Here is a 24051-nt window from a genome sequence, read left to right as displayed (position 1 = left end):
ATCAATGTACATCGTCCTCCTTCATTTTAAATGGCACCGACCGCCACTGATATAGGCTTATTTGGCGATCTGGAGTGCAGGTAATTATTTTAAAAGCGTTACGTATGTGATAGTGTGTTATCCACAGTGACGAGAACCTTGTAGCTACGACGCGTTCCTACACAATTTCCTGATTTCACAGACGGACCACTTAATTATGGGGGAAATTGTTATTTTTTCTGGGTGTTGGATTATCCCTTTTAAGGTTAAGGTTAGGCATTAGGGTTAGCAGTGTGGTTAAAGTTAGCTTTTTCTTGCTGTTTCTCACATGCAATTACACACACATTCACTCTGTATAAATAGTCAGCATTGGTATTTGCCAAGTGGAGTGTGACGGGATTTGGAATTTCCACCCCTCTGGTTATGTGAAGAATGTGATTCCTGCCTCTGCAATAGAATGTGTGCGCCAGTCAAGTGCAGCTGTTAGCCGTATGGTGTATTTGACTGAAAGCAGGTTTCAATGATTGCGTGTGTATTGTGGACCTTTTCTGTGTGAAGGGTGAGGGCTTAAGTCCAAGAGAGGTGCAGTAGGAATTCGATGTGGGTTGGTACGGTTTCCATCAGAGATAAGAGAACAATCAATCTTTACGGCGGTCTTTGGGAGTAACACGATGGTCCTGAACACTGCATAGTTTGTTGAGATGGGTTTCAGGCACCACTATACTGTTACTACAATGATATTCCACCAATATTACACTGCTTCAATCCCCCTGAAGCTTTACCTGAAAGGGCCCCCCTATTCCCTATAGTGCACTGCACTATATAAGGGCGCCATTTGGCACACGCTTGTGATGACCATAAATGATAACCCGACAAACCGTTTACTAATGTGTCTGACAGGACCCCTCCCCATGGTGTCAAAGAACACGCACGTCATCATTCAATTGGTGGAAGAGCTGGAGGATGACCGCTGGGAGGCCAAGATAGTGGAGCGGAACGGCAACAGGATCAAGCTGTCCGTCAACTCGCACGCCAAAGCTGTGATTGGCAAGTACAAGCTCACCGTGACGGTGGAGTCTCCGAAGGGCGGGTCTGCAACCACACGCGACCCCAGGAAAGACATTGTCATGCTGTTCAACCCCTGGTGTGAAGGTAAAGACTGTTGGGAAATGTGGGAGGAAGGAATGAGAGAGAAGGGGGAGAAAAAAAAAATATTGGGAGGCAAGGTCGGCACGTTAAGGACCATACCATTGCCACTGAGGTGCCAACCCCACCCCCCGTGCTCACCTAAAGTTGACACAGTGGGTCAAACAAAGGTATCCCATTGTATCACAGTTCAGCTTCAATGCTGTATATAAGTCTAATGTTTCAATGTTGTTATTCCGTTGCTATAGGAACAGACCTATGACCCCATCTAAACACCAGGACCAAGTGACAGATCACAGAGTAGACGTAGAGTTCAAAAGAGCTAGGGGTTTCTACACTGAGTGTACAAAACATTAGGGACACCTTTCTAAATATTGAGTTTGCACCCCCTTTGGCCCTGAGAACAGCCTCAATAAGTCGGGGCATGGAGTACAAGGTGTCGAAAGAGTTCCATCGGATTGCTGGCCCATGTTAACTCTAATGCTTCCCACGGTTATGTCAAGATGGCTGGATGTCCTTTGGGTGGTGGACCATTCTTGTTACTCGCGGGAAACTGTTGAGCGTGAAAAACCCCTCGCGTTGCAGTTCTTGACAAAAGCCGGTGCACCTGGCACCTACTGACATACCAAAGGCACTTAAATGTGTTTTCTTGCCCATTCACCCTCTGAATGCCACACACACAATCCATGCCTCAGGTGTCTCAAGGCTTTAAAATCCTTCTTTAACATGTCTCCTCCCCTTCATCTACACAGATTGAAGTGGATTAAACAGGTGACGTCAATATGGGATCATAGCTTTCACCTGGATTCACCTTCTATGTCATGGAAAGACCCGGTGTTCCTAATGTTTTGTACCCTCAGTGTCTAACAGAGGCTGTCTCTAGGACTGTGCTCTATTTAGCCTCTTGGTCTCACAGAGAAGCGCTAATTTGCACATAGGCGGGAAACTCAGCTCACTGCCCAATAATGTGCTGCTATCCATCATAAAGTCACAGCTTGACCCAGTGTGACCCAGAATGTTTGTTTCATTCTCTGGTTGCACGTCAAGACCACACATACATTTGCTTGGGACTCTGGTCTTTGCCAATTGACATGTTGGCCTGCTTGGCCTGTTTTCCCTTATGTTGCTATATTGTCTTTTCAATCAATCCTGTATTTTGAGGCTTCTGGAGTTAAAACAAGAGAACTTCTGCGCAATTCCTGTACAAACTGCCTTGCACCATAGGAGTATATGACAGTAATACAGCTGCTGGCAATCTGAGCGCTCTCTCTCTTGCTCTCTCTCTCTCTCTCTCTCTCTCTCTCTCTCTCACTCTCTCTCTCTCTCTCTCTCGCTCTCTCTCTATTGCTCTCTCTCTCTCTCTCTCTCTCTCTCTCTCTATTGCTCTCTCTCTCTCTCACTCTCTCTCTCGCTCTCTCTCTATTGCTCTCTCTCTCTCTCTCTCTCTCCCTCTTGCTCTCTCTCTCTCTCTCTATTGCTCTCTCTCTCTCTCTCCCTCTCTCTCGCTCTCTCTATTGCTCTCTCTCTCTCTGTCTCTCTCTCTCTATTGCTCTCTCTCTCTCCCTCTCTCTCGCTCTCTCTATTGCTCTCTCTCTCTCTCTCCCTCTCTCTCGCGCTCTCTATTGCTCTCTCTCTCTCTCTCTCTCTCTCTCTCTCTATTGCTCTCTCTCTCTCTCTCTATTGCTCTCTCTCTCACTTGCTCTCTCTCTCTCTCTCTCTCTCTCTATTGCTCTCTCTCTCTTTCTCTCTCTCTATTGCTCTCTCTCTCTCTCTCTCTCTCTCTATTACTCTCTTGCTCTCTCTCTCTCTATTGCTCTCTCTCTCTCTCTCTCTCTATTGCTCTCTCTCTTGCTCTCTCTCTCTCTCTCTCTCTCTCTCTCTCTCTCTCTCTCTCTCTCTATTGCTCTCTCTCTCTATTGCTCTCTCTCTCTCTATTGCTCTCTCTCTCTCTATTGCTCTCTCTTCTCTCTCTCTCTCTCTCTCTCTCTCTCTCTCTCTATTGCTCTCTCTCTCTATTGCTCTCTCTCTCTCTCTTGCTCTCTCTCTCTATTTATCTCTCTCTCTCTATTGCTCTCTCGCTATTGCTCTCTCTCTCTCTCTATTGCTCTCTCTCTCTCTATTGCTCTCTCTCTCTTTCTCTCTCTCTATCTATCTCTCTCTCTCTCTCTCCCTCTCTCTCTCTACGTGCTGTAGATGTTTATTAAGTAGTAAAGCCAGCCAAATCTCAGCTGCTAGATCCTGTCAACAGCTCAAATCTATACTGTACCTCCTCCCATAAAACCTCTACACAATCTCTACCCTTCCTCCCTCCCTCCTTGAGATTCTACCACTCCCTCTGTATAGCGTCCTCTCCTGTCATTAGTTTGTGTAGCCTTTTTGTACCTCTTCCTTCCTCTTCCTTCCCACATCCCATCTTGACCACTGCTCCCAAACATATCGTTTAACCTCTCTGCCCCTTCTGCTAGTTCTCACTCCCCCCCCACCACCCTAGCTTTTTCCTCTGCCTCCCCTTCTTCTTGTCCCTCCTCCCAATAGCTTTCTCCTGTTTCACAGTGTCTCACACAGATAATCATGTCCATGTGGTCAGTAAAGACAACAAACGGATGGAAAAGAGAGAACCAGATATTCCCATAGGGTCCTTACTCCACCCTGTGGTGTATTATCCATTTAGGATGATTTCACACAATCCATCCCTTTTCCTCTAAATGAGTAAGGCCCCTCAGTGAGCGCCAGCCACTGTGCTAGCAACATTTAAACCTATTCTGGCCTCTAGTAATAGTAAACCTTCTCCGGCTTTGTGAAGTCCAGACATTTTGCTAGTAGTGATTAACCCTCTCCTGGCTACACTCACTCTCCCTGCTTTGTATGATCCAGATATTCATCAAATAACAGTGAACCCTATCCTTGCCTCTCTCTCCGATTCTCCCCGGTGTTTATCGAAATAGTTATCTGTGGCAGTTGTGACTGTGTTGTGGACTTCACACCAGATTACATTTCAGAAATGTTAAGAGAAACAAAAATCATTTTTGCCATGAATAACTGAAAAATGCATACCTAATCTTTGTCCCTCTTCCCACTCCCCCTAAGATGACACGGTGTACATGGATGATGAGGAGGAGAAGAAGGAGTATGTGCTGAATGACACAGGAAGACTCTACTACGGCACAGAGAAACAGATTGGAGATCGCACATGGAACTACGGACAAGTACGAGACGGGGAGGGAATTCAACATCAAGTGCGGTGGCAATGATGTCTTTCGGCGAATCCCAGTCATCCTGAAAACCACCGTCGTTTAAGCCATTTATGAACCACAGAACACAAGTCATTTATTAATTGGTTGACCCCTATCATGTCTTCCATCTCTCCCTGTCTGTCTGTTTCCCACTCGCTGTGCTGTTCAGTTCCTTGAGGGGATGCTGGAGGCCTGTCTCTATGTGCTGGAGAAGAGTGAGATCCCTCCGCCTGGTAGAGGGGACCCTGTCAACGTGGTCAGAGTCATATCTGCCATGGTGTGTTACCTGTCAACTTATTTGACCTCCAGTAGTGAACATACTTATTTATCATACATACACATACTTTCCCGTTTATTTATTCCTGCCGTACGTTCATTGATCTGAATTATGTTGAGGTATGTTGATGTTCATTTCATGACCATTACTATAACGTTATGGTAATACATTTTTTTTTAAAGATGTGTTCTCAGTGACCTACCTGGTTAAGTAAAAACAACCACGTGCTGCTCTATTTTATATTATTGAAAACAAAACGGTCTCTCCCATTTTTTTTGTTGCGTTCCAGATCAACTCCCAAGATGACAATGGGGTCCTGGCTGGGAATTGGTCAGGGAACTATGTAGGAGGAGTTTCCCCTACAGCCTGGAATGGCAGTGTGGAGATCCTGAAGAAATACCACAAGGAGGGAGGCCTGCCTGTCAAATACGGACAGTGCTGGGTCTTCTCTGGGGTCACCACCACAGGTGTGTCAAATCACATCAAATCACATTTAATTTCGTCACATGCGCCGGTAAGGTGCAGACCTTACCGTGAAATGCTTACTGTCAAGCCCTTAAAACCAACAATTCAGTTTTAAGAAAATAAGAGTTAAGAAAATATAATATTATTATTATAATATAATAAACTAAAGTAAAAAAAGGTAACACAATAGAATAACAGTAATGAGGCTATATACAGGGGGCACTGGTACCGAGTAAATGTGTGTTGGTATAGGTTCGTCAAGGCAAAATGAACATGTAGGTAGGGATAAAGTGAATATGCATAGATAATAAACAGCGAGTAGCAGCAGTGTAAAGAAATGCAAATAGTCCGGGTAGCCATTTTATTAATTGTTCAGCTGTCTTATGGCTTGGGGGAGTAGAAGCTTTTAAGGAGCCTTTAGGACCTAGACTTGGCGCTCCCGGGCCGCTTGCCGTGCGGTAGCAGAGAACAGTCTATAACTTGGGTGGCTGGAGTCTTCCCCAGTGATGTACTGGGCCGTATGCACTACCCTCTGTAGCGCCTTGCAGTCGGATGCAGAGCAGTTGCCGTACCAGGCGGTGATGCAACCTGTCAGGATGCTCTCAATGATGCACCTATATAATTGTTTGAGGATCTGGGGACCCATGCCAAATCTTTTCAGTAGGGCATTCTCGGCCCTACTTTTCCTGTGGGCCATGATCCGCTCCTTTGTCTTGCTCACATTGAGGGAGAGGTTATTGTCCTGGCACCACTCTGCCAGGTCTCTGACCACCTCCCTATAGGCTGTCTCTTCATTGTCGGTGATCAGGCCTACCACCATTGTGTTGTCAGTAAACTTAATGATGGTGTTGGAGTCGCGCTTGGCCATGCAGTCTTGGGTGAACAGGGAGTACGGGAGAGGACTAAGCATGCACCCCTGAAGGACCCCCGTGTTAAGAATCAGGGTGGCAGATGTGTTGTTGTCTACCCTTACCACCTGGGGGTGGCCCGTCAGGAAGTACAGGATCCAGTTGCAGATGTGTTTAGTCCCAGGGTCCTTAGCTTAGTGATGAGCTTTGTGGCACTATGGTGTTGAACACTAAGCTGTAGTCAATAAACAGCATTCTCACATAGGGTGTTCCTTTTGTCCAGTTGGGAAAGTGTAGTGTGGAGTGCAATTGAGATTGCGTCATCTGTGGATCTGTTGGGGCGTTATGCGAATTGGAGTGAGTCTAGCTAGGGTTTCCGGGATGATGGTGTTGATGGAAACCATGACCATCCTTTCAAAGCACTTCATTGCTACAGACGGGAGTTCTACGGGTAGGTATTCGTTTAGGCGAGTTATCTTGGCGTTCTTGGGCACAGGGACTATGGTGGTCTGCTTGAAACAAGTAGGTATTACAGACTCGGTCAGGGAGAGGTTGAAAATGTCAGTGAAGACACTCTCCAGTTGGTCCGCACATGCTCTGAGTATACATCCTGGTAACCCGTCTGGTCCCTACGGAGAGCGTGATCACACAGTCTTCCAGAACAACTGGTGCTCTCATGCATGCTTCAGTGTTGCTTGGCTTCTGGTTTGGATATGTATGTACGGTCAATGTGTGAACAACGTCATCGATGCACTTATTGATGAAGCTGGTGACTGATGTGGTATACTCCTCAATGCCATCGGATGAATCCCAGAACATATTCCAGTCTGTGCTAGCAAAACAGTCCTGTAGCTTAGCATCCCTGTCATCTGACCACTTCTGTATTGAGCGAGTCACTGGTACTTCCTGCTTTAGTTTTTGCTTGTAAGCAGGAATCAGAAGGCTATAATTATGGTCAGATTTGCTAAATGGAGGGCGAGGGAGAGCTTTGTACACGTCTCTTTGTGTGGAGTAAAGGTGGTCTAGAATTTTTTTCCTCTGGTTGCACATGTGACATGCTGGTAGAAATGAGGTAGACACAGTAACAATATCATTATCCATCACATCCTGTTATGTGTCTAGTCTGTCATGCTAATTAGTTCTAATTAGTTTCTCTCTGTAACAGAACACCATTCATACTGAGTGCAGGCCAGGGTGGCCCTCACTCGGTAGCTGACCCCAGAGCAGCACATAGCAGTGCCTCTGATAGGGCCCCACAACTGATATCTACCCAAAATACCCCAACAGCATTCCTTTCATTCCTAACACTTTTGTCACAGACACACAGGCACATTTGTTGCTGACTCTCTGGCAGTGGTGGAAAAAGTACCAAATTGTCATACTTGAGTAAAAGTAAAGATACCTTAATAGAATATGACTCAAGTAAAAGTGAAAGTCATCCAGTAAAATAATACTTTAGTATTTGGTTTTAAATATACTTAAGTATCAAATGTAAATATAATTGCTAAAATTGTATTAAGTATCAAAAGTAAAAGTATAAATAATTTCAAATTCTTTATGTTAAGCAAACCAGACAGCACCATTTTCTATTTTCTATTTTTTTAAGGAGTGCCAGGGGCACGCCCCAACACTCAGAGATATTTACAAATGAAGCATTTGTGTTGAGTATGTTCTCTTGATAAGTGCAGGAATTTGATAATTTTCCTGTCCTGCTAAGCATTCAAAATGTAACGAATAAGTTTGGGTGTCAGGGAAATTGTGTAGAGTAAAAAGTATATTATTTTCTTTAGGAATGTAAGTGAAATAAAAGTACAGGTTGACAAAAAAAGTTAAGTAAAGTACAGATACCCAAAAATCTACTTAAGTAGTACTTTAAAGTATTTTACTTAACCGTTGTGTTGTCTTAAGGGTAAAAAAACTGTTTAACAGCAGAGAAAACCCCCTAAATTATGTTTTTTCAACAACATTAGAAAAAGTGAAACATCGCATTTGTTCATATTTCCATGAAAGCTGTACACCACCAGGGTACAAAGATTGTCTTAGGGTCATTTTTGACCCGGCAGTTATAAAATTATTTACACACCACAAAAACCAAAGACACACACACACACATACACACAATGAGAAATTGAGATTATGTGTGCTACTGATTGAACTCAGCCAGTAGCTCCTGAAGAGGAAGATCACCATGGTTGGCACAGTTAGAAGGAACAAGCCTGAGCTCCCCCCTGCACTCCTCGCAACAAGGGGGAACGAGGCCTTCATCAAAGTTTGCCTTCCCCCCCACCACCAATCTAGTTTCTTACCTCCCGAAGACAAACAAGAATGTGGTCCTCCTAAGCACACTGCCCAAAACGGCTGAGATCAGTGATCGTGAGGACAAGAAGCCAGCCATTAACCTGGACTACAACCACAACAAAGGAGGCATGGACAACCTGGACAAGGTGATTGGAACTTACAGCTGCAGGAAGACAACTGCCCGCTGGCCCCTGGTCATCTTCCATAACATCATCTTGTCCAGGTTGTCCATAACATCATTAATGTGTCCTCATACAATGTTTTCATGATATGGAACAAAATCAACCCTATCTGGATACCTGATAAGCGGAACAAGAGGAGTGTGTTCCTGGAGCAGCTGGGAAAGGCACTTTTAACCCCACACATTCAAAGAAGGGAGCGCCTCCCCTGCACAGCAGCCTCTGCAGCACTTGAGAAAGCTGTTCAGGGGGCTGATTCTTGTCCTGATCCACCTGAGGCTGCAGCTGGGGCAGGCAAGAAGAGGAGATGCCAATTCTGCCCCCCAAAGAAGGACTGTAAAAACAAATACTATGTCCTACATGTGCCAATTAGAGTATCTTATTTTATTCTTATATATTGTTGTTGTTTATACACCTTGTGCGGGGGGGATAGTTTTTAAAAAATGGGAGAAGACTAGTATTTTGTAGTTGAATTCCTCATTGTACAGTATATAAGAATATATCACTATGTTGCCAAAAAAGTCTGAGACTGTTGTTTCCCTTCAATAAAATGCATTCAAAACGACTTTCTGCACATTTCTGCAACTTTCTTAGGCTATACAAGTGCTATCTCTTGCTAAAAAATGTGTTTACACCTATGCAGTACCTTTAACAATAATAATAATAATAATAATAAACCTCTGCTTTAGTAAAGAAAACCATTATGACAGGTGTGTTGTAATAAAAACGAGTGGTGTCCACTGATTAAATGCAGTCTTTCTGCATTGTGCAGAGGGAAAACCCAGATATTCACAAAGTTTGTGATGAATGACAGGTTGCTTCTTCATGCAAAATAGATTTGGGGTTTAAAATTCAATTAAACTGCTTTTATGTTAGGGGTTTAGTGAAGGCGGGTCATTTTTGACCCTTAGGACAAGGGGAGTACACAGAATGTTAAGACTACACAAGGCTCTATTTAAGTACTTTACACCCCTATTCTCAGTGCGATCTCTCCCTTTTGCTTGCTTTTCACATCTCTGTCAATTTTGTTCATGCCTTGCCTCATTTGTGCTCCTCGCTCTCCCTCCCCCTCCTTTTCATTTTCTCTCCATCTCTCAGTGCTCAGGTGCTTGGGTATACCGTGCCGTAGTGTAACAAACTTCCAGTCGGCCCACGACACAGACGTCTCACTCACCACAGACATGTATTTTGACGAGAAAATGGAGCCGTTCGACGAACTCAACACTGACTCTGTTTGGTGAGTTATCATCCACTTTAAGTATGGCCCGGTTTTCCTGGTCACATCAAATGCGTCTAATCTGCCACAAGTTTAAAGTGTGCCACTTTAAATACCCATTGCATTGCCACACAAATCATACTCTATAAAAAGGCCCAGGAGATTTTCCTGATCATGTGACTGGATCAAGAAAAACACCAGGCTCTAGTTATATAAATAGATGTCTATGTTCAAACTCCTGATCCTAACTACGTATGTAATCTCAACCCTCTCCTCCTCTCTGTAGGAATTTCCATGTATGGAACGACTGTTGGATGGCCAGGCCAGACCTTCCTCCTGGTAACGGCGGCTGGCAGGCATTAGACGCCACCCCGCAGGAGACCAGCCAGGGGACCTTCCGCTGTGGCCCTGCTTCTGTCACCGCCATCCGCACCGGCCAGGTCTACCTCAAATACGACACACCTTTCATCTTTGCTGAGGTGAGCACTATGGGAAGGAGATGGTCGAAGATCTAGGATCAGTTTTTCAGCTTAACCATCCAAATCTCCAAATAGAAAGGGAATGGCAAAACTGACCTTGGATAACTACCTAGGTTTGATCAAAGATTGCACACTTTCCCTACTTCTCCTGTCTGTCTCTGTGTGTGTCTGGTCAGGTGAACAGTGATAAGATCTACTGGCAGAGGAACCTGGATGGTATCTTCACTCAGATCCAATGTGAAAAGAAGGCCGTGGGCCACTGCATCAGCACCAAGGCTGTGGGCTCTGACAAACGCAATGACATCACACACCTGTACAAACACACCGAAGGTACAGTCATGTCATCATACACTTCAACACACTGTCAGAGGGTAGCTTGGCAACCATACACACACATAAAAACACTAAGGTTCGGATGGTTACCTGTACAAAGACAGTAATATCAAGAGTTCACATCTGAGGCTCTGAGGAAACATACTATTAAACATACTATTAATGTATTAATTGTGCAGACACGGGGATAGATATTTACACACCAAAGTTTCCAGCAGAATATTCTCTCCTCACCCCCTTCCCTCTCTCCCCCCACCAGGATCAGAGGAGGAACGTATAGCCGTGGAGACAGCCAGTCGTTATGGCACCAAGCCTGACGTGTACTCTACATCCATGGCGGAGGACGTGAGCTTGGAGGTGAAGTTGGAGGGAGAGGGGCCTCGTATGGGGGCTGACGCCCAGCTGACCATCGTGATGACCAATTTCAGCTCCCAGACCCGCAAGACCACGCTACACATCCAGGTGGCAGTCATGTACTACACCGGGGTGCTGAAGGGCACCGTCAAGAAGGACAAGATGCCTGTGGCGCTCAAGCCCAATGAAGGTTAGTAAAGTGGCTGGAGGTGGAGGGTGTCCTTAACCCCTGCTACAGGGTCAGATATTTGTCATACTCCTAATGGTTAAGGTTAGGATTTGGGTAGGGTAATCTGATCCTAGATCTGGAGTTAAGGGCAACTTTAATCTCAAGCAAACAGAAGCCAGCAGCTAGCCCCACTGCCACCATTTCAGCTCAGTCACCGTAATATGAAAAATGTTCTCCGCGCTGCATCCTCCATCCTCTCAAATGGTCCCTGTAGAATGTGTAGTAATCTCTCTCTGTTCCTCCTCAGTGAAGGCCATGCAGTGGGTTCTGCCCTACCATAGCTACCAGGACCAGCTGGTGGACCAGGCTGCTCTAATGCTGACTCTGTCTGGACGGGTCAGCGAGACCCAACAGGTCCTGGCCACTCAGACCAGCTTCAGGCTACGCACACCCGACCTCAGCATCGAGGTAAGACACAGTTTAACATGAACACAATCTGTTACTGAGATTCAGGATGTACCTTTGCCATCTTTTCTAAATTCGATGGTCAATAAAAGCCGTTTACAATTGAATTTCAAACAGTGTAGAGACACGTTTTTTTTGTAATCAATGGTATACAATACGCTGGTTATGATTCTATCAGATTTTTCCCTCTGTCTCTATTAACATATACTGTACAGAAATATAAAACGCAACATGCAACAATTTCAACGATTTTACGGAGTTCAAGTTCAGTCAATTGAAATAAATTCATGAGACAGGGCAGGGGCGCTTGGTAAACTGGCCCACCCACTGGGGAGCAAGGACAGCTAATCAGAATGAGAGTTTTTCCCCACAAAGGGTCTTTATTACAAGACAGAAATACTCCTCAGTTTCATCAGCTGCCCGGATAACTGGTCTCAGATGATCCCGCAGTTGAGGAAGCCGGATCTGGAGGTCCTGGGCTGGCGTGATTACGCGTGGCCTGCAGTCGAGGCCGGTTGGACGTACTGCCAAACACAACAATTGAGATAAATAAGCTTTTTGTGCATATGGAACATTTCTGGGATCTTTTATTTCAGCTCATGAAATTATGGGACCAACACTTTCCATGATGCGTTTATATTTTTGTTCAGTATAGTATCCCAAAACAAATGTAATGCCACAGAAATGATGAAATGATGTCTTGCCTCAGGACCATGGCACAGACTGCACACAGATGTCACTGCACAGATAAACAGCAGCGCTGAAAATAGTTATTGTGTTTGTTTCCTCAGGCTGTAGGGGAGGCGGTGGTAGGTAAGAAGATGACAGCCAAGATCACGTTCACCAACCCTCTGCCACGTACACTGAAGGGCGTGGTGCTCAGGGTGGAGGGACTGGGCCTGCAGGAGGTCAAAGAGGTGGTTGTGGGGTAAGACACTACCCACCTCTATTAGCTTGCTATTATCCTGCTCTCTCCTCTCTCTTTCACTTTATAACTGTCAATTACAGTAATGATATTCCTTTCGATCTCTCTCCGTATGTATGTCAACTCCTCTGTTTCTCTCCGTCCCTCTCCCAGTTACTCTTAGTCAGGGATGGGCAATGGGCGGCACACGAGCCGCATGCACATACATCAATTTCCCTCCCCCAATTATTTTTTTACAAATAATTTGGGAGCTCAGCTTACTGTTGAGAGTTAGAATCCATTTTGAAATGTGGTTGTCCATCAGCAGTTTGTTTCTTATGTCAGTCACTGACAGTCACTCAATTAGCTCATGTCAACAATTTATTTATTTCATAATCATAAGTTAGTCTAGCCAGTGTCATGGAAATGTCAGTACTGAGAGAGACTTGGACAGTTATTCAAGCAATCATCTTTATTTAACATCAATTAATTATTGCAATAATGAAAGCGTCGACCCCACACTCCAAAGTGTGCTGCTGAGTGCTTGACTGATCATGAAAAAAAAACAGATCTTATATAGGCCCTAAAAAATGCTTAGTCAATCATTTCTACCATTCTCATAAGCCTCCTTGGTCCATCTCCTGGTTATCTGCACGGAATGTTGTTTTTCTTCCAACCCGGCGTAGTTTCCCAGATGCCAGGAAGATGAGGCAATGAGGCATTGTGCTAAACTCCAGGCTCTCTCTACCTCGGGTCACACACACCACATCTTGTCTATAGAATGCCCGTTTTTAGGTTTTTAATCACCAAGTCATTGTCAGCTCAAACTATCTCTACTAAAAACTCGTTTGCTTGACCATACGTCCAGACTAACTGCAGGAAGCTAGAGTGGAAACCATCTCTTCAACAGAGCATTGGTAGGACAGAAGTACCTTACTGTTTGTTAAGTAAAATAATTGTTAAATATCCAACAAATGAGGTAAATACATATTTTCTGTCACGCCAGCTATCTAAACTTGTAGTAGTCATGGTAACTATAAGGTTACTACAACTGGGGGGCCCCCCCATTGATTTTGTTAGTCACTCTCACTCAGATATATTAAAAACTGAAAACATTTCTCTCTATCCTATGGCAGAATGTGTAGAATTGCAGGAAATGAGCTTTAAAATGGCTAAATCTTCTATCCGCCTCATGGCCAAATGTGTAGAATTGTAACAAACTTCCTTTAGAACTGCAACATGACAATGTGTAGAATTGCAGGAAATGAACTCTAAAAGTTTCTCTCTCCGCTGTCGAGAGGGCGAGCCACTAAAATGTTTCACTTAGAGCGCTGACTGCATGTGTGGGTATGGATGTTGTTACCCAGACCCTTGAGCCACTGCGGCCCCTCATGCTGAGTTCAGATGTTTTGTAGGCCCCCCCCATCAGTTGCTCATCCCTGCTTTAAGTGATAACTCTTGTCTCTCTCCTCTCTCAAGTGATGTTGGGAGCCACTCTACGGTGACTCGGACAGAACACTTCATACCCACCCAGGCTGGACACAGGAAGCTGGTAGCAGCTCTGGACTGTAAACAGCTGACACAGGTGCACGGGGTTGCTGACATCGTTGTCCAGGACCAATGAGAGGGAGCCTTCAACTGCTCTCTCCTGTCCACTTATCTGGTGTTTCATTCAAGTCTCCAAAAAGAGAATGGGGAGCCTTTTTATTCAGTTTTCCCATGATTTGAGTGCAATATTTTTTTTTTCATGCTGACATGTAATTATGGAAATACCCTGATCGTTGGATGAAGTTGTACACTAAATTGTTTTTACCCGTGTTAATGTTTTTAATACTCACATCATATTTTTCCAAATCAATCAAGTTTATTTGTCACATGCTTCGTAAACAACAGGTGTAGACTAGCAGTGAAATGCTTTCTGACGGGCCCTTCCCAACAATGCAGAGAGAGAAGAAGGATCAATAGAAGAAGAAGAATTTGAGGAATAAATACACAAGGAGTAACGATAACCTGGCTATATACATGGGGTGCCAAGTCAATGTGCTGGGGTAGGAGGTAATTGAGGTAGATACAATAGGTATGGATAAAGTGACTAGGCAACAGGATAGATAATAAACAGCAGTAGCCTAAGTGATGAATAAAAAGAGTTAGTGTAAAAAGGGTCAATGCACATAGTTAAATAGTTAACCAATAGCTACCCGGACAAACTATTTTGCGGTCTTATGGCTTGGGGGTAGAAGTTGTTCAGAGTCCTGTTGGTCCCAGACTTGGTGCATCGGTACCACTTGCCGTGTGGTATCAGAACAAACATTCTATTATTTGGGAGGCTGACTGGCCTCTCTCTGACACCGCCTGGTAAGCTCGGTCCCAGTGATGTACTGGGCCATACGCACTACCCTCTGTAGGGTCTTGCGGTCAAATTCCAAGCAGTTGCCAAACCAAGTGGTGATGCAGCCAGTCAAGATGCTCTCAATGGCGCAGCTATATAACTTTTTGAGGATCTGAAGGCCCATGCATAATCTTTTTAGCAATAGAGGGGGAAGATGCATTGTCGTGCCTTCTTCAGGACTGTGTTGGTGTGTGTGGACCATGATAATGCCTTAGTAATGTGGACACAGATTCTTGAAGCTCTAGGCTCCGTCCACTGCAGCCATGTCGATGTGGATGGGGGGCGTGCTCGGCCCTCCTTTTCCTGTAGTCCGCGATCAGCTTCTTTGTCTTGCTGACATTGACGTCGAGGTTGTTGTCCTGGCACCACACTGCCAGGTCACTGATTTCCAGATAGGCTGTCTCATCATGGTCGGTGATCAGGCCAACCACCGTCGTGTCATCAGCAAACTTAATGATGGTATTGGAGTCATGCACCGCCACGCAGTCGTGGGTGAACAAGCACGCACGCGAGGGGCCCGTGTTGACGGTCACCGTGTCAGATGTGTGTTTGCCTATCCTCACCACCTGCGAGCGGCCCATCAGGAAGTCCAAGATCCAGTTGTACAGGGAGGTGTTCAGTTCCAGGGTCCTGAGCTTAGTGACGAGCGTGGAGGGCACAATGGTGTTGAATGCTGAGCTATAGTCAATGAACAACGTGACAACAATAGAAAAAAAGAAAGTCTATATACAGTGTGTGAAAATGGCGTGAGGAGGTAAGGCAATAAATAGGCCATAGTAGCAAAGTAATTACAATTTAGCAGATTAACACTGGAGTGATAGATGAGCAGATGAGGATGTGCAAGTAGTGATACTGGTGTGCGAAAGAGCAGAAAAGTAAATCAAAACAATATGGGGATGAGGTAGGTAGATTGGGTGGGCTATTTACAGATGGACTATGTGCAGCTGCAGCGATCGGTTAGTTGCTCAGATTTTTTGCAATTCGTTCCAGTCACTGGCAGCAGAGAATTGGAAGGAAAGGCGATCAAAAGAGGTGTTGTCTTTGGGGATGACCAGTGAGATATACCTGCTGGAGCGCGTGCTACGGGTGGGTGTTGTTATCGTGACCAGTGAGCTGAGGTAAGGTGGAGTTTTACCTAGCATAGACTTGACCTGGAGTCAGTGGGTCTGGCGACGAATATGTAGCGAGGGCCAGCCGACTAGAGCATACAGGTCGCAGTGGTGGGTGGTATAAGGGGCTTTGGTAACAAAACAGATGGCACTGTGATAGACTGCATCCAGTTTGCTGAGTAGAGTGTTGGAAGCTATTTTGTAGATGACATCACCGAAGTCGAGGATTGGTAGGACAGTCAGTTTTACTAGGGTAAGTTTGGCGGCGTGAGTGAAGGAGGCTTTGTTGCGAAATAGAAAGCCGATTCTAGATTTGATTTTGGATTGGAGATGTTTGATATGAGTCTGGAAGGTGAATTTACAGTCTAGACAGACACCTAGGTATTTGTAGTTGTCCACATATTCCAGGTCAGAACCGTCCAGAGTAGTGATGCTAGTCAGGCGGGCGGGTGCGGGCAGTGAATGGTTGAAAAGTATGCATTTGGTTTTACTAGCGTTTAAGAGCAGTTGGAGGCCACGGAAGGAGTGTTGTATGGCATTGAAGCTCGTTTGGAGGTTAGTTAACACAGTGTCCAAAGAAGGTCCAGATGTATACAGAATGGTGTAGTCTGCGTAGAGGTGGATCAAGGAATCACCCGCAGTAAGAGCGACATCGTTGATATATACAGAGAAAAGAGTCGGCCCGAGAATTGAACCCTGTGGTACCCCGATAGAGACTGCCAGAGACTGCACTCCGATTTGACACACTGAACTCTGTCTGCGAAGTAGTTGGTGAACCAAGCGAGGCAGTCATTTGAGAAACCAAGGCTATTGAGTCTGCCGATAAGAATACGGTGATAGACAGAGTTGAAAACCTTGGCCAGGTCGATGAAGACGGCTGCACAGTACTATCTTTTATCGATGGTGGTTATGATATCATTTAGTACCTTGAGCGTGGTTGAGGTGCACCCATGACCAGCTCGGAAACCGGATTGCACAGCGGAAAAGGTACGGTGGGATTCGAAATGGTCAGTGATCTGTTTATTAACTTGGCTTTCAAAGACTTTAGAAAGGCAGGGCAGGATGGATATAGGTCTCTAACAGTTTGCGTCTAGAGTGTCACCCCCTTTCACGAGGGGTATGACCGTTGCAGCTTTCCAATCTTTAGGGATCTCGGACGATACGAAAGAGAGGTTGAACAGACTAATAATAGGGGTTGCGGATAATTTTAGAAAGAGAGGGTCCAGATTGTTTAGCCCAGCTGATTTCTACGGGTCCAGATTTTTCAGCTCTTTCAGAACATCTGCTATCTGGATTTGGGTGAAGGAGAAGCTGGGGAGGCTCTGGCAAGCAGCTGCAGTGGTGCGGAGCTGTTGGCTGGGGTTGGGGTAGCCAGGAGGAAAGCATGGCCAGCCGTAGAGAAATGCTTATTGAAATTTTAGATTATCATGGATTTATCGGTGGTGACTGTTTTACCTAGTCTCAGTGCAGTGGGCAGCTGGGAGGAGGTGCTCTTGTTCTCCATGGACTTTACAGTGTCCCAAAACATTTTGGAGTTAGAGCTACAGGATGCAAATTTCTGTTTGAAAAAGCTAGCCTTTGCTTTCCTGACTGACTGCCTGTATTGGTTCCTGACTTCTCTGAACAGTTGCATATCGCGGGGACTATTTGATGCTATTGCAGTCCGCCACAGGATGTTTTTATGCTGGTCAAGGGCAGTCAGGTCTGGAGTGAACCAAGGGCTTTATCTGTTCTCAGTTATACATTTTTTGAAAGGGGTATGCTTATTTAAGATGGTGAGGAAATTACTTTTAAAGAATGACCAGGCATCCTCGACTGACGGGATGAGGTCAATATCCTTCCAGGATACCTGCGCCAGGTCGATTAGATAGGCCTGCTCGCAGAAGTGTTTTAGGGAGCATTTGACAGTGATGAGGGGTGGTCGTTTGATCACGGACCCATAGCGGATGCAGGCAATGAGGCAGTGATCGCTGAGATCCTGATTGAAAACAGCAGAGGTATATTTGTAGGGCAAGTTGGTCAGGACAATATCTATGAGGGTGCCCATGTTTACGGATTTATGGTTGTACCTGGTGGGTTCCTTGATCATTTGTGTGAGATTGAGGGCATCTATCTTAGATTGTAGGACTGCTGGGGTGTTAAGCATATCCCAGTTTAGGTCACCTAACAGAACGAACTCTGAAGATAGATGGGTGGCAATCAATTCACATATGGTGTCCAGGGCACAGCTGAGAGCTGAGGGGGGTCTATAACAGGAGGCAACAGTGAGAGACTTATTTCTGGAGAGATTAATAAAAAAAATAGAAGCTCAAACTGTTTGGGTATAGACCTGGAAAGTATAACAGAACTTGAATGAGTAGGTGTCCAAGCTTTTCACCAGCGTGCCTTGCTCTGAAATGGATTTTCCATTACTGTTAGGGTCGTCCACACTTATGAAGAATAAACATAATTATTGTTAGGGCCACTGAAATGCTTTATGAGGAATCCTGTGGTATACTTTATTATCTAGATATACATGATCTAATGTTACTAATGTTATCTAATGCACCCATTTTCAGTAGAATGTACTGAACAAACGATGTCAAGTTTCTGTCATCAAATATTTTATTAATACACTGTATAAGCATAAGAGTATCCAATGATGTTATTATTCAAGATGTATGCATTGTGCATTGTTGGATATGCTGTATGTAGCGTCACATGGTTTATATGAAGGTGAAGCGCTTCAGTTTGATTTTATGATGCTTATATGCCTAAAGAAGTCCTTCTCAATGTGTTTGCTTATTTTTATATGAAAGAATTGAAGACATTATTATCTTATTTTGCTAATAGTGTTTCCTTGCCTTAAAGTGCTCTCATGAAATCACTGTTCCAAACAGCAGTCACCTCCTGAGAGTTTACAGTTGTATCCATGGCCCTTGTTGACCTTGCTCTGCTCTCATAGTTTGTGTGTTTGGACATTAAAATACAAGAACGGAACATTTTTAACGCACTACATTTAGATTGTATTAATTCATCTATATACATCTTTTTTTTTCAATTGTCAATGTATTTGTTAATCAACAATCTTGAAAAATTGCCCGGTGAAAATCTCCCTTTTAAAAGTTCATATTCTGTTTACTCATAACCAAATAATGTTGCCAACTCAGCCTTATACTCGTATTTGTGGTCAAAGTATTAATTGGAGAAAAAAAAACACTTTAAAAACCCCACCTCAAACAAACCGTTTAAAAAAGTATTACTATTTCCTCATGTCATCCTGAGGAGGATGAACTGGCCAATCAGCAGTCTACTCACATAAATATTTTTAATGACCTGTATATGCACCCACACCATTCCAACACACAAAAAAGCTGTTTTTTAACATACCTAATTACTATTTCATGAAAGGAAAACTATTTCACTCTTAATGTAATTATTTTACAGGTCATATTTCATAGAAAGGTGGAAATACTGGAAAGTTACTTTGTAGTTAAGTTATTTGCATGATGACTCCCTGTAGGACAAAATGGGGTGAATAGATCAGAAAGATGACATCGTTCAATGTAACAGAGTAGCAAGTACATACCTCTAGTAGCCAAACTTTCCCTCCCTGGCTCACTTATTTTAAAATACAGAATTATAACTTTATACACCTTTGGCTTCCTCATTAACATGTTATTATCTATTCAAATTGTGTAGCTTCAGACAAAGGTGTGTCTAGCACAATTTAACCTGAGGAAATGGAAAATCTCATGCATATAATTCAGTGGAGGCTGCTGAGGGAAGGATGGCTCATAATAATGGCTGTAACAGAGTGAATGGAATGGCATCAAAACACATGGAAACCATGTGTTTGATGATGTTGACAGGGAGCCTAAGAAGGAATGAAAATAAATTATTTAGGTTATTTCAAGACTATGACCATCCAAGAAATACATTGTGAACAGTGGCGATATTAGCATGCAAATCTTGGTGGGGCAAACTCTCCCCAACATTCTTTTATGCCTACCAGCAAAGCCACTAAACAACACTAAACAATACATTAATTGCACTATAACGGTGACAAACGGTGCCCACAAACTGTTAATGCCTACATAAAGCTGTCCCAATAGCAGTTTTATTTTCAGCACCATGGAATTAATCCTTACCACTGCTACACCTGGCTATCAGCAGAGCCTTGTCTGGCAGCAAAACAGTTCATTTGTCACGTTCTGACCTTAGATATCTCTGTTTTCTTTATATTTTGGTTAGGTCAGGGTGTAACAAGGGTGGGTATGCTAGTTTTGCATTGTCTCGGGTGTTTGTATGTCTAGGGGTTTGGTAGGTCTAAGTATATGTATGTCTATGGTGGCCTGATATGGCTCCCAATCAGAGGCAGCTGTTTATCGTTGTCTCTGATTAGGTTGCCATTTTCCCTTTTGTTTTTGTGGGTTCTTGTTCTATGTTTAGTTGCCTGTCTGCACTACTCATATTAGCTTCACGGTTCGTTTTGTTATTTTGTTTGTTTGTTCAGTGTTCATTCTGACGAAAGTAGTTGTAGTTGTTCAGTGATCATTATGACGAACGTGACATCATTCAGCCTCATTTACTGCCTTTAAAAAAACATGGCTGACTTGCTTAAAACTTCTTATGGCTGCAATCCCGTTAACGGGAACAGTGAAAGTGCAGGGCGCCAAATTCAAAACAACAGAAATCCCATAATTAAAATTCCTCGTTTTAAAGGTAATCTTGTTGTTAATCCCACCACAGTGTCCGATTTCGAATAGGCTTTACAGCGAAAGCACCACAAACGATTATGTTAGGTCACCACCAACTCACAGAAAAACACAGCCATTTTTCCAGCCAAAGAGAGGAGTCACAAAAAGCACAAATAGAGATAAAATTAATCACTAAACTTTGATGATCTTCATCAGATGACACTCATAGGACTTCATGTTACACAATAATGTTTTGTTTGATATAGTTCATATTTATATAAAAAAAAATCTCAGTATACAGTGGCTCAGTAGGCAGTGGCTTAGGTGGTACATGATGTTTTTGGCCTTCCGGTGATTTTGGGTGCTGTAGGTGTCCTGGAGGGCAGGTAGTTTACCCCTGATGATGCTTTTGCTCTCAATTGTGCATCTGTAAAAGTTTGTGAGGGTTTTAGGTGCCAAGCCAAATTTCTTCAGCCTCCTGAGGTTGAAGTGGTGCTATTGCACCGCCTTCACCACACTGTCTGTGTGGGTGGACCATTTCAGTTTGTCAGTGATGTGTACGCCGAGGAACTTGAAGCTTTCTGTAACGATCGTCTGTTGAAGAAGGTGTGGACCAAAGCGCAGCGTGGTAAGTGTTCATACTTTTATTTCAACTGAACACTCAATAACAAAAATAACAAAGAGAATGAACGAAAACCAAAACTGTCCTGTCAGGTGCAAAAACACAAAACAGAAAATAACTACCCACAAAAACCCTGTGGGGAAAAGCTACCTAAGTATGGTTCCCAATCAGAGACAATGATAGACAGCTGTCCCTGATTGAGAACCATACCCATCCAGAACAAAGAAATTCAAAAACATAGAAAAAAGAACATAGAATGCCCACCCAAATCACACCCTGACCAAACCAAAATAGGGACACCCACCCCCAAAGGTGCATACTCCGGCCGCAAAACCTGAACCTATAGGGGAGAGTCTGGGTGGGCATTTCTCCACGGTGGATGCTCTGGTGGATGCTCTGGTAGACCTTCGCCGCCGACACTGGACTGGGGAGCCTCGTTGCGGACCCCGGACTGGGGACCCTCGTAGAGAGCTCCGGATTGAAGGGCGCCTCTGGAAGCTTCGGACTGAAGGGCGCCTCTGGAAGCTCCGGACTGAAGGGCGCCTCTAGAAGCCCTATTTTGCTGGCACCACACTCCTAGGACCCTCACTTCCTCCCTGTAGTCTGTCTCGTCATTGTTGATAATCAGGCCTGCTGATGATTGATTTGGAGGTGTGCGTAGCCACGCAGTCATGGGTGAACAGGAAGTACATGAGGGGACTGAGCACGGATCCTTGTGGGGCCCCAGTGTTGAAGATCAGCAAAGTGGAGGTGTTGTTTCCAACCTTCACCACCTGGGGGCGGCCCATCAGGCAGTCCAGGACCCAGTTGCACAGGACGTCGAGCTTAATGATGAGCGTGGAGGGTACTATGGTGTTGAATGCTGAGCTATAGTCAATGAACAACATTCTTACATAAGTATTCCTGTTGTCCAGATGGGATAGGGCAGTGTGCTGTGCGATGGCAATTGCATCGTCTGTGGATCTGGAGTGGTAAGCAAATGGAATTGGGTCTAAGGTGTCAGGTAAGGTAGAGGTGATATGATCCTAGACTAGTCTCTCAAAGCACTTCATGATGACAGAAGTGAGACCTTTAGTTCAGTTACCTTTGCTTTCTTGGGTACAGGAACAATGGTGGACATCTTGAAGCATGTGGGGACAACAGACTGGGATAGGGAGAGATTGAATATGTCCGTTAACACTCAAGCCAGCTGGTCTGCGCATGCGGCTAGGGAGGCCATTTGGTCCGGCAGCCTTGCAAGGGTTAACACACTTAAAATGTCTTACTCACGTCGGCCACGGAGTAGGAGAGCCTACAGTCCTTTGTAGTGGCCTGCGTCGGTGGCACTGTGTTATCCTCAAAGCGAGCATTTGAAGGTGTTTAGCTTCTCCAGAAGCAAAACATCGGTGTCAGCAACGTGGCTGGTTTTCCTTTTGTAGTCTGATTGCCTGTAGACCCTGCCACTTACGTCTCGTGTCTAAGCCATTGAATTGTCCACTTTGTCTCTATGCTGACGTTTTGCATGTTTGATTGCCTTATGGAGGGAATAACCACACTGTTTGTATTCAACCTTATTCCCAGTCACCTTGCCATGGTTAAACGAGATGGTTTGAGCTTTCAGGTTTCCACAAACACTGCCATCTATCCATGGTTCCTGGTTAAGGTAGGTTTCAATAATCACAGTGGGTACAATATATCCTATACACTTCCTGATAAACTCAGTCACCGTATCAGTATATTCGTCTATATTGTTCACAGCTACGACTCAAAATGCCATGATGACCCGGAAGAGACTGCCAAATCGAGGGCAAAGGTAAGAATTTCTGGATTAGCTATCTAATGTTAGCTAAACGTAGTAAGGAATAAATTGCCTAAAATATTATTTGAAATAACAATTCTGTTAACTGTCTCGTGCAAGCTTTAAATGTTTACAATACCTGTTTGCAAAGGTGCCAGCTAGAGATTACGTGCATGAGCTTGCAGGGATTTGTAGTTTTGCATGATGTCAACTTTTATGCTAATTTCTATTTTCGAATTGAATACAGCCAAAAATATTAATAAAAGTTACCTTGTCCGAGAGAGATTTACATGGTTATCAAAACATCACGCCAGATATGAAAGATAAGTAACTTATGTTTTCGAAAACTGTATAGCAAGCAATGACTTGACGTTTGTAATCATAAGTGGCGATTTTAGCACGTAAATCTAGGTGGGACAAACTAAAAAATAATAATAACAATTGTAGATGCAAAAGCCACTACACAAACACTAAACAGTACATTAATTGCATTATAATGGTGACAAACAGTGCCCACAAACTGCGGAGTCCAGGGAACAGTACGGCTAGTCGATTACCTATCAACTAGACTCCGTAACATCATCCTTTTCAATAAAAAGTGCAAACATAACGGCATAACATTAAGTTCTTAACAGTCAAGTCATAACAATTGAAAAAGCATGACATTTTCTTTTTACTTCAGTTGTCATCTTCCTTTTTTTATAAACAGAGGACAAGTTAACACAGTCTCTTGCTTACAGAGTAAGCCTGTCCGGTGGCTTGCACAGCCGACCCACTCGTGAGTAAGTATTGGCTCTGACAGGGGTAGGATTATGGCCACGAGCTGGAGAGCTTGGTGGGCTAGAAGCCTCACCTTCAGTTGGCCCATGTCTCAATTCTGCGCCCCTTACCCTTAGGCCTGGACTGTGATCCAGCTCATCTAGGTGAGTGTATGGCGTGTTCTGGTTTGTCTGCTCTGCTACTCGCAGATCCACCCGATTGCGACGATAGAGGGAGCCACCAACATCCACCAGGTAAGAACGTGGTGCAACTCTCTGTAGGCACGTGCCCAGCCTCCAGAGTCCTGTGTGGTCTCCCGGCAGCGGTTTCATCCTTATCGTTTCACCCACCTCCAGCTCTGGTAGGCTTCG

General features: G+C 44.3%; 1 protein-coding gene across 1 annotated transcript in view; it reads left to right on the top strand.

The window, feature by feature from the left end:
• The window catches only part of LOC112226690 (protein-glutamine gamma-glutamyltransferase K), a 31778-nt gene extending 17475 nt beyond the window's left edge, over positions 1–14303 (top strand). The window contains exons 4-14 of the mRNA XM_024391179.2: positions 880–1131; positions 4213–4331; positions 4528–4635; positions 4925–5102; positions 9524–9662; positions 9928–10120; positions 10297–10450; positions 10713–10997; positions 11284–11444; positions 12233–12369; positions 13825–14303. Coding sequence (XP_024246947.1) covers positions 880–1131; positions 4213–4331; positions 4528–4635; positions 4925–5102; positions 9524–9662; positions 9928–10120; positions 10297–10450; positions 10713–10997; positions 11284–11444; positions 12233–12369; positions 13825–13969 — 1871 coding nt within the window. The 3' untranslated portion in view covers positions 13970–14303. The remainder of the gene's footprint in view (positions 1–879; positions 1132–4212; positions 4332–4527; positions 4636–4924; positions 5103–9523; positions 9663–9927; positions 10121–10296; positions 10451–10712; positions 10998–11283; positions 11445–12232; positions 12370–13824) is intronic.
• The last annotated feature ends 9748 nt before the right edge of the window (positions 14304–24051 follow it).

The sequence above is a fragment of the Oncorhynchus tshawytscha genome, linkage group LG28 (genome assembly GCF_018296145.1).
Source record: "Oncorhynchus tshawytscha isolate Ot180627B linkage group LG28, Otsh_v2.0, whole genome shotgun sequence".
Taxonomy (NCBI): domain Eukaryota; kingdom Metazoa; phylum Chordata; class Actinopteri; order Salmoniformes; family Salmonidae; genus Oncorhynchus; species Oncorhynchus tshawytscha.
The sequence above is the reverse complement of the archived record's forward strand: the minus strand, read 5'-3'. Positions and strand labels throughout refer to the sequence as shown.